An 11231-nucleotide genomic window follows, 5' to 3' on the forward strand; every position below is an offset into this window, starting at 1 on the left:
CGCCTGGTCCCTGCCGGGCTGCCAAATAAGTTGGAAAGAATCGGTGACAATGCTTCGCAAACTCACACCGTAACGGGTTGACCGGGCGGGCTCCGAGATGAAGAAGGTGCTTTATGGGGTGTACTTCCGAACGGGAGTCGTGTGGCGCGGTGGAAGGTGGATGGATGGCAGTTGAAAACGGCATCAGATATCAATTCGTCGAAGTTGAGCTGCTGCTGCTGCTACGGCTCTGCCTGCTGCCCTCGCCGTCTTTGGAGATTATCTACTTCACTCCGGTCGATGCTGACGGTTGACGTCGGTGGAAGGACTTATCTCGTTCAACTTTCTTTTGTTTATTGTTGACCACGACGGAAAGGGAAAAGGTGTGTGAATGGGGCGGGTAGGGGATGCTACAAGTTCGCTGCATTAATGATTCATGCTCGAGTCCTTTGCTCATCTGTTGAGGTCGATGCGAAGTTTTAGCAGCATCTCTTCACAACCTTAATATGTAGTGACGTTCGAGTTGACTGCCAAAGACTTCAGGTGGACTTTTGTTTTTTGGTTCGAAGAAAACAGATAAGCTGTTGCTTTTACAAGGGTTATTTCAATATGACTTTTCCTTTTCAGATGTTCTTTTCTAAATATATCAGATTCGTACTTGTTCTATTAATAATAATGAGCCAACCAAAACACCCAACACGTGATCGTTGAGAACTACTCATAGAAACGTTATAATCATAGAAACTCATAGTGACAGGCATTGTTGTTTCCTGTTTTGAGTTGAAAGATTGAGTTATCGCTTTGCGTACAATTATGGGAACATTTCAGATAACTCACTCATTCCCGCGGATGTTCGTGGGGGAATTTCCATGAATCATATTTCAGAAGCATCATAGTTGTGAAAAGACTTATAAGAGTTATACGCGATGATTTGCGTACCAGTGCGACCCTGACCCAAGCAAGACATGTTATAATATTGTTGTGCAAAGTGTTTCTCAATCATGGAACGTTTAGTTTGTGGTATAGTCGTGATTTTAGTGGCAGGGCAAGTGAGCTGCTTTCTCAACGTATCGCTAATAGAGGTAACTAAGTGTGTTATGGTGATACTTTTTAACATTCCTAACACCCTATGTCACATGTTACAGGAATTAAGAGAAGAAGTGCGTAACCAACAGAAGACCTTTAAAGAAAATCAAAACCATCTTAGGCAGATTCTCGAACTGTTGAGCAAGATACAGCGTGAGACTCAAAATCAAATCGAAGGGTCGAAAGTAGCAAGCGATCAACAGCACGAAACGAAATGGCACGCAGAGACCAACAAAACGATCGTACCTGCAAGATGTGCTCAACGAGAGAAAATTCTTAAAGCTCTGATTACCTTACAGCAAGAAGCCCAACAGCAAAGGAAGGACGTAGCAAATGATCGTATTGAATTTTTGAAATGGCGCACAGAATTCCAAGAAATAATCGCATACATAATGAAGTACCAGTCATTATCCAACCAACAAGCAGAATCGAAAAGCAAGGAATCGTCAGGGGGGAACGATACAGAGCAAGTCAATCGCGGGAATAAGGAGCAGCATAATGTGTTATTGGTTTTTTATAAACCATCATATCGGTCCTGTGGAAAGGCGCTCGTGAAAACGTCCGGAAAGTATAATATCAGTCCCACAGCATCATCCTCACCCTTTTCTGCATATTGTGAAGAGGAAAAGTTTGGTGGCGGATGGATGGTAATTCAGCATCGTTTCAACGGATCTCTGAGCTTCAATCGCAACTGGACCGACTATCGAAATGGATTCGGCGATGTCGAAGGTGAGCACTGGCTTGGTCTCGAAAAGGTTTATCAGTTGACAAAAGAGCATACTTATGAGTTGTTGGTCGAGATGAAGGACTTTCAGAATAACTACAAATATGCTAAATACAGCTCATTCGCAATCGGCAGCGAAAGCGAGAGTTATCGTATGACAACTCTGGGGACTCATAGTGGCACGGCAGGAAATTCACTGAGATATCACAAAGGAATGAAGTTTTCAACTCCAGATAAAGATAACGATGTTCGTGATGATGCGAACTGTGCCCAAATCTGTGCTGGAGGATGGTGGTTCACTGATTGCTACAATGGGTTTTTAAACGGACTGTATCGAAAAGTAAGGGCAAAAGGAATATCCATAATCGCCTGGTATGATTTCAACAATGATTTGCGAGGGCTAAGCTATTCTCGAATGATGATTCGTCCAGTGAACTAAAATACAACGAGAATAATTTCCAACAAGTTTAACGAACTACTGCACGTTATTCGTTTGTTAGACATAAAATAAACTACCACCTAACCACCAACATAACTTACTTAAATTACCTAAAACGGTATATTTAGAAACAAACAAGCAATCCGCTTCTTACATCCAAGCACAAATATGCGTCCTATTAAAAAATAAATGTATCATTAATAAATAAAAAAAGCGTTAATTGCTTAATGATGACGGTTTCGTGTAACAAACGCTACCGCTTGAACGAGCCAATGTTACACTTAAAAAAGGTTGAAATGATCAGGAAAAATGCCTAAAGATTGGCGCACCATCATACACATACGTACGCTGGAATGGGAGAAAAAATCGATGATAAGTTAATATAAAATCAAGAATCCAATTTTCCAGATTTCCCGCAAGTTTCCGGCGATACTAGCACCCTCTCGGGGAAAATGTTCGAAGCACATTCGCTTGTATTCCCAGGAAACCGCGCCTCACACAAGGTCGGATGGGAAATATTAGCCGCTCCATATAAATCACGTGGTGGCTGCTGCCGCTTTTAGGACAATGTGCCACAAACTCTTGCAATTTAAGGTAGCTTGAATTGAGATGGACCAAAAAGCGGGAAGTGTTTCTCCAAAGGCCCGTCATCCTTGTTGAGAAACGCATTTGCAAATTATTCTATTTCGATTGAGATATTTTTTGCTGATTCGGGAAATCGAAAGATAAGAGTGTAGTTCAGCAGATAAGCAAAGGCGCAATGATGCATTGGACACATCTACATGGCTCTAATTGCAGTAAAGTTGCTCGTGGATGCTATTAGAAAAACTGGAAGTGTTGCTTAGCCTGCGGTTGCCTTGGCGCCTCCATCAGGCACGGAGCATGTTTTATTTGAGAAAAAATTTTCGGCATGAAAAAAATGCTCGTCAGGTTCACACACAACACCATAAATTTTAATTTATTTTTGACCAGAAATCTGCCGATGTGAAAGTTTGATAGTTTCGCGGGCGCGCTACGTCTAGCCACCGCTTAGCTGTTCCAGCTGTCAAATCGGCCCAGAGTAAACAAAAATTGATTTTCTTCCTCGTTCCGTGAATTTTCTGTTCTTTCTCATACAATTATCACCACCACCCCCTCTTTGTGTAGTGAGATCGGCCCGCATAATTGTGCGTTGTTGCGTGCGCCCACCCAGTCCCTTCCGTTCCCCGCTCCGTGTTATCAGCTGACACAATCGGCGATGTAGCACCAGCACCAGCTGCAGCCCATAAACTCGACGGTGGTTTAACGAGTCGTCGCGCGCGCGTTCTCTTTGTGCTGCGGATCGCTCTTGTGGCGATGTAGTGATCGATCCCGGGAAGTAGTGCAGAAGAAGCCCTAGATAAACGCAAATCAACGAACGAGCAAACAACGAGCGGGCAGGCAAGGATGGATTATGCAACGAATTCGCGGCCCCTGTTACAGGACACGGATGACCGTGAGACGGGCGACAGTGACGACACGTTCCTGGACGACAACTATGCCGGATCGATAAATGCCTCGACCAGCAACATTCCAGCCATCCAGCTAGCCAAGGACCGCTCCCAGGCCAGCGCCAGCAGCATCTCAACGACGACGACAGCGGAAACGCGCATCGTCGGATCGGGCAACCGGATCGCTCCGTCCGACAAGTACAACTTTACCTACGCAGTTTTCTACCTGATGGGCATGACGACGATGGTTCCGTGGAATTTCTTCGTCACCGCCGAGGAGTACTGGCAGTACAAGTTCCGGAACGTGTCCTCCAACGACACTTCCTCGATGACGCCGCGTCAGCTCGAGTTCCAGTCGGATCTGAGCATCGCGGCGGCCGTTCCGGGTGTCGTGTTTCTCATACTGAACGCTTGCGTTGGCCACCGGATACCGCTCAGCTTGCGTATGAACGGATCGCTCGTACTAATGCTGCTCATCATGATGGGCACGACGGCGCTGGTACGCGTTGATACCGATAGTTGGCAGGACGACTTCTTCAACCTGACGATGCTCACCGTCGTCGTGATCAATAGTGAGTCTTTCCTGGAGGGCGTATGCGTCATGCCTTGATTGAACTATCGTTTTCTTTTTTCTGTAGGTTTCTCGGCCATCCTAACCGGAGGTCTGTTCGGTATTGCGGGTCAGTTTAGTGCCCACTACATGACGGCCGCCGTCAGTGGACAGGCACTCGGTGGTATTTTCTCGGCAATCGCCGACATCATTGCACTTACCTTCGCCAGCAATCCGGTCACGACGGCATTCGTGTTTTTCATTATCGGCTGTGTGGTTCTACTGCTGTCCCAGATCCTCTACATCGTGATGTCCAAGACGCTCTTCTTCCGGTACCACACCTCGGCCACCCTCATGAAGAGCTCACTCGAGGCGGACCCGACTGCACGTGACCTTTGTCCGCGTCTCGAACCACGCTTCCCGGTGGTACTACGCAAGATCTGGCTGTATGGATTCTCCGAGTGGCTGATCTTCGTTACGACCCTCTCGATCTATCCGGCTGTGACGGTGCTGGTTGGGTCTCAGAACCATGGCCGACCGTGGAACGACGTGTACTTCCTGCCCGTCGTCAACTATCTTCTCTTCAACACGGGCGACTATCTGGGGCGCGTATTTGCTGGCCTCTTCGAATGGGTAAATCCGCCTTCAAAGCTTATCAGTGACAGTGCACTAATTCCTTTTTCCTCCCTCTCTCTCTGTAGCCGTCGAACAATGCGCTGCTGATTGGATTGCTGACGATCGCGAGGATCGCGTTCGTACCGGCGATGCTGCTCTGTAACATAACGCAGCATCACAACTTTCCGGTATTGATTCATTCCGATTACATCTTCACCGTGCTGATGGCTGCGTTTGCGCTGTCGAACGGCTATCTGGCCAACGTGGCCCTAATCGGTGCACCACGATCGGTCGAACCGTACGAGAAGGAAATGGCTTCTTCGATGATGGCCGCCTTCCTCGGTATCGGGCTGGCGTGTGGATCCGCCATCAGTCTCATGATCATCGAGTGGATCAAGTGATACAGCTTTCCGCGGTCGGTGGCGAGTGTTTAACGCATCCGCAACGCACGATTCCACCGCATCGCAGCATCTACAGGACCAAAAATCGTCGAAACGAAGCCCCTCCTTAGCTAATGGTGGTAGCGGGTAGTTTACAGACTATTTAGATAAATTTATATTTACACATACGTACGGTAGTCCTTATGGTAGTCGTCGTCGTCGTGGTCGTTGTTGAAATCAAAAGACTCGCGGACCCACCGTTTTTGGGCCGCTTAAAATCTATGCAAACGGAGAGAGCCATTGACAGAGGGTTACTAACGTTAAAATGACAAACTTGTTAACTGTTATCCGTCACCGGCACATTTATCACGGTGATAATATTCCTCATTTTTCGCGTTTTTGGTTTTTACACTTTAAAGCATATGATATGCCGCCTCGAAAGGCCACTAGAGGGTAGGTGCCTCACTATATATATCTATATACGTATCGGATATTGTACGCGCGTAAGATACTTATCGCAATCCACCGCCACTATTGGAGCCAGAGAGAAAGAAGCTATGCCATCCATCTTATGGTGCTTGTGGTGTAGGGAGATCCCACTAGATTACAGGGACCGAAGTTCGTGCGATGCGTGATAAAACAGTAGCATAGCGTAGAGATAGTACTCACATAATCATTGTAAGCATTATACACTGCATAATGGGCGCCGCTGACGCAATAAAAAACGTGATCGAGCTCTCTCTCCCTCTCGGTAGTAAACAAACCACCGTAGCCCCGTTAATTGGCGATCGACTTTCGCCCTGTCGACTTGTCAGTCGTTGCAAGATTGTGCAGACGGTGCGGTGGTTGCCCATGACCGACTTCTAACGCCGTTATTTGACCCGCATCACGAGAGTCCAGGTCGCGCTCTCGGCCGCGTTTTGATAAGACACTTGCAGGGTGCTAGAAAACAGCGATAATGATGCGCACGGCCTAGCGTTTATGCACGCGCCCCGTGGAGAAGTGAGGTGATCCACTGAATCGATTTCAAGTGCAATGATCCGTAGAATCGTCGTCATCATCGTCATCGTCGGCTTCTTTGTCTTCGGTATAGAGGGGCAATTAGCGTTAATTCTACACGTTCTTTTCAGTGGTTCTGTGGTTTCTTTATTTTTCTTCACAACAACATCTGCTTCTGGGGAAGAAGAGAGGAAGAGACGAGGGGTTAGGGGGGCCGTGGGAATAGGGGTTCAGTATTCCGTGTATTCTTCCGAACGGACATGACGCATCGTTCCATTCCTGAAACCACACGCACGTTCCGGACGATCTGTGTTATGCTTCCGAGGTGGGTAGTCCTTTGAAAGGCTCTCTCGTTCTCGCTCTCTCTCCCTTTCTCTTTCACGCATGATTTCTGTTCTGTCTTGGAGTTAATCACTTAATCACCTGCTGTTACCTAATGCCTTCATTTGCAAAGACTCAAAGACCAGTGGCTCTCTCTGGTCTCCGATACTTTGGATTGTATCCACCACCGAAATCCGGCCGCCTGTGTTTGCGTCGTCCATTGCTTGTCCAAGTCACACGTCCTCCTAAATTTGCCCACGTTTTGCCCACATAAAATCGCATTCTGCTTCTACTCACGGAATACCGGATGGCTTTTGCTTTGTCCAAATTGTCCAAATCCTACACTATACACTATAGTTATATCCGCTCCACTTTACTATCGGTACACATTAATAGTAAGATAGTGTGTCTTAGGTGGTGCTTGCTTTCGTGCGGCATTCGCACCGTCCCTCCGAACCCCGAAATTCGCTTGCTGCACGACAACGACGACGATACAAGTTTTCTGTGTGAACGTTCTTGGCAACATCTTAAGTTTGATAGGTATAATCAATAGTGTATCTGGTTGCTGCTGTTCGCCCTGCAGGAGCTCCAACTTCATAAGATACACCGTGGAGCGTCGGCCGAGCGGGGGCTCACCGCAGAAGTCGAAGTGTCGCACAGAATTCGCCATTTAGTCGCGACTGAATTAATCCTACAAAAGTGATAGGAAGAAGAGACACATTATCTCATCGCCAAGACCACAATCACCACCGCCGCCTATTGAGCCCCATCATGGGATCGTGCAATCGTGATCGCCAAGACAGAAGGGACCCAACAAAGCAGGCGCAGAGTCTGGTCTGGTCGCGCCGAGAGATCGCGCTCTACGTTCAACAATCACGCATCTGTGTGTCACAATAAGATACTGTTGTTTCCTTCGGGTACCGACGGTTTATCCGTCCGGTAGCTCCCGGTAAATGTACAAGAGATCCCCGCGTGCACTCGGCACTACTCGAGGCTGCCGAAAAACAAAAAACGGAAAGGGATTAGCATCGAAAGTGTATCAGTCGAAAAAGGGGGTACAATATTTTTGTGTAATTTCTTTTTTTTTTCCTTTCGTTAAAGCCACCGAGGTCCTGCTTCTCGCCCGAGCCCGAGCTCCTCGGCTAGTACGTTGGCTGAATGATGTGGCGAGCGATGATAAGAATGATATATTGGTTTCGCAAGATGAGAAGATGATCTGGATGTGGTGATGAGTATTTTGCCGAAACATTTTAGTAACAATTATGTGGTGTTTTGATTCCTCGCCTTCTCTCACCCTAACTCCTACTAAAACAAAATCATTTAAGGGCGCCCTCATTTTTAGTTTTGAATCGCGAGTTTTCCTATCGCAAATATTCGTCACCACCCCCATCCGTTGTATCAAACAGATAGCACTGGCAGCGCAATTTTGTTGATAAGTGCACCGCGCCACCCTCGTCTCCATCTCCGCGGTTACAAGGAGAGAACAGGAAGAGAGTAGTGGTGATTAAACGATTGAGTTTGGTTTGTTTGCTTTGTAGTGTTTGTCCCAGTTCAACATCAACATCATTTTGTCGTATTATAACGTACAAGGCACATAGAGATAGAAAGTGTAGTGTAGTGTTTTTTTTTCTCTGCTACCATTTCGGGGCTAGACCCCTAATCCCTTTTGATGGTAGAGGAGGGGGCTCTTTTAACAATCGCGTGTTAGTAACGTAAAATATGAGATGGATAAGGGAACTGGAAACCTGGGACAGCTAGCGTAGAGATTGAATTGAGATGAAAATTAAGAAGAAGGAACCCTCATGCCTGCTAGCTTTCTCATAAGATGACAGTGGCTCGTCATTGATTGTCTTCGTTTATCCAATACAAAGCAACGTGAAACCGTGATAGAAACCGCCAAAAACGAAAATGAAAACAAAACCAATCAACAAACAGGAAATGAAATTATGAACACAGTTGAAGGAAACATAAAAACCTACGTAAAAAATGAAGAAAAAACACATTTATTAAAACACAACCCAATACGAAATCCACTAACACACGACACGACACGCCATTATGCTGCTTCGCCTTCTCCAATGAAATCTCAGGGGTGTTAATGAGTGAGAGGGGTGTGAGTGTTCAAATGGTGATTGTTAAGCGGTCACCCCAAAGTTTAGCGGTTACCCCTTCTCCACTCCCTTGCGTGTGTTGCTGTTTGGTTTTGTTGGGGGGAGGAGAGTTGTATAATTTTTCTCAACAACTAACTAGAAGATGTCCTAGAAACACACTTAAACACGAGCAGACGCGCACACGTATATGCGTTCTACAGTGGTGCGTGCTGCACTATCTACAAACGTTCTGCTCCTAGAGTTCCCTCGCTTCGAAGGACCTTTGCTGACGTGACTGCCGCTGCTGCTGCTGCTGCGTGTGCGCGTGTCGTGTGTTAACGTTAATGGGAGGTGGGTTTATCACTTGATTCCTTAACAGCTTACTTTCGAGCTTCTGGGTATTCCGAGAATCTACTAAGAAACTACCAATGTTTAGTCTTACATGCTACAACGAGGGGGGCTGGGGGAGAGAAGGGTACACTAGAAAGTACACACACGTACACACACACACACATACAACGAGTACCACACACATTAACAAAGTATTTCGACCCAGCATGGGACTTCCACCAATTCCACCGAAGCGAAGGGCATATTGGCCACAGCAAGGCCGTTCCATCTGCTGGTCAACATTCAATTCAAATAGTGCGTTGCTTAAGTTTTTGTTACTTTGTAATCCATCCTTCCTTTCTTCCTCCTCGTCCTCGTTCTTTGCCGCGTAAGTACCTTTCTCTTCCTTTTGTTTGGGTGCCGAAAGATTGGCTTCTAGTGAAACGGTTTGCGGTTATTAACGATTTGCAAAACTACCTGCTGATCGTTTGCAGATCGAACGATCGAACATCGGGGCGGAACATCGTAACATCAATAGTTATAAAACGGTACTGCTGCTCGCCTAACGCTACATCAATAAATATATAAGTTTAGTTTATGTAGGTATGATGTATGCTGTGTCCTATATGGCTGCGCATCCTCATCGTAACGGATGATGCGGTTGTTAATTACTTGTTTAATGACCCATAGATTGCACACTGCCCTCTCCGTTGGCATCACACCCGTAGTCAGGATCCTATCATGCTATCTCATCTCTACCAATGCAGTACCAAGGGCAATACCAAGTACCTCGAGTACCGAGATGGTGATTGTTAATGTTATTTTCTCTTACTCTCTCTCTCTTTCTGCTATGCTATGGAATAAGGGGCTTTCACTGCGATATAATGTTAACATTCAGCTGGTAGGTATGTATGTTGTAAGTGTAATTTCATTTGTTTTATGTGTGTTAATCCGTTATGCTATATCGGTTTCTGCAAACCGCTCCTATCCATACTTGCCGCCTCTTCGTGCCGGCCGGCACACTAAACACTACAAACGCGTAGTTGTGATGTTGCTGTTGACTGTGTCCTGTTAGTCCCAGTTCCGCATATGCGTGTCTATATGCGGAATGGTCTATATGTTCAATGTGCGTGCGGCGTCGGGACTCGTTCGGGATGTTTGTTCTCCCTAGCGACCCAGTTCACGCTCGCCACTCAAAACCCTCCAACTCTGACTCTGTTAACCGTTTAAGAGCGAATAGAAGAAATCGAGGAGCTAATGCTAGCAACACAACAACCGAAACAACCGGATGATCTGGTGATACCGAGAAACTCCAGTAACAAATAGGACCCGAGGTTCCCGCACGCTATCACACAACACTAATCATAATAATCGAGCGCGTAAGGTTGGTAACAGTAGTTGGTGCTGAATTTGTTAAGTTGTTTTGTGCGAAAAAAATAAATACTAAACCGTACCTCTCACAGCACAAATGCATATAATCCTTCACCCTTGGGTTAGCTGGTTTGAGATTCCTTAAGAGTTAAGAGCTTGAAATCGTTCATCGACCGAACTCCGTTGCGTCCCCCGGGGGGGACGCTACCCACAACGCAACCAAATTCTCAATTATTAGCTACTCTACTTGCGGTATGGTTGGTAACACTTTTACTAAATACTAATACCCTACGTATCTACTACTGCGCTACTACTGGGGTACGGTTTACTACATTACCCGTCCGTAAAGAAGTATATCTAACTTCGCCTAACAATTCCATTCCCACTGCCTTAATGCCATCGAATTAAAGTCTCTTTTGTACTACTAAGTAGCTTTAGTAACTAACCCAACACTCAGCCTAGAGGAGGAAAGAACCAATTCGGAATTCGAGCACAATGGCCTCCACCAGCCAGCCAGCCAGCTAGCCGGCCGGACGGCCCATCTAATAGATCGTTTACCCATGCCCATCATCGTGCTCTGAAAAAGGGTGCGTTTTCAAGAATTGAGAATATAGTTCAGGATATGCACACAACCACGAACCGACAACCTCGTTTCCCTCTTTACCTAATTAACCCTAAACCTTCACTCCCTCCCAACAGTGTCTTGCGACTTCCCTGTCCTCGATTCCTCACCGCCCTGCCTCAGCACGACACGAAAACCAAAACGAAGAAACGAGTATCCCAAAGGAGCATTATTGAGATTTCTGTATAAGTCACTTCACTACAAGTAAAAGGCAGCCCGCTACCCTCACTCTCGGAAATGACGCACGAAACGCAAC

The 11231-nt window shown here is 46.4% G+C and overlaps 3 protein-coding genes across 8 annotated transcripts in view; 2 read left to right on the forward strand and 1 right to left on the reverse strand.

The window, feature by feature from the left end:
• The first annotated feature begins 926 nt into the window (after positions 1–926).
• LOC125952850 (fibrinogen-like protein 1) lies at positions 927–2298 on the forward strand. The gene is made up of 2 exons (XM_049682585.1): positions 927–1061; positions 1125–2298. The coding sequence occupies exons 1-2, from the start codon at positions 981–983 to the stop codon at positions 2226–2228; spliced, it is 1185 nt and encodes a 394-aa protein (XP_049538542.1). The 5' UTR covers positions 927–980; the 3' UTR covers positions 2229–2298.
• Positions 2299–3284: 986 nt separating this feature from the next.
• On the forward strand, positions 3285–6290 carry LOC125952843 (equilibrative nucleoside transporter 1). Its single transcript, XM_049682577.1, has 3 exons — positions 3285–4269; positions 4336–4880; positions 4949–6290. The coding sequence occupies exons 1-3, from the start codon at positions 3654–3656 to the stop codon at positions 5261–5263; spliced, it is 1476 nt and encodes a 491-aa protein (XP_049538534.1). The 5' UTR covers positions 3285–3653; the 3' UTR covers positions 5264–6290.
• A 2252-nt stretch (positions 6291–8542) lies between these two features.
• Positions 8543–11231, reverse strand: part of LOC125952826 (1-phosphatidylinositol 4,5-bisphosphate phosphodiesterase classes I and II) — a 69302-nt gene continuing 66613 nt past the window's right edge. For all 6 annotated transcript variants that reach the window (XM_049682556.1, XM_049682554.1, XM_049682555.1 and 3 more), the window contains exon 19: positions 8543–11231. This exon is cut by the window's right edge and continues 474 nt beyond it. The gene's annotated coding sequence lies outside the window, so the exon portion shown is untranslated.

Source organism: Anopheles darlingi, chromosome 2 (assembly GCF_943734745.1).
Source record: "Anopheles darlingi chromosome 2, idAnoDarlMG_H_01, whole genome shotgun sequence".
Taxonomy (NCBI): domain Eukaryota; kingdom Metazoa; phylum Arthropoda; class Insecta; order Diptera; family Culicidae; genus Anopheles; species Anopheles darlingi.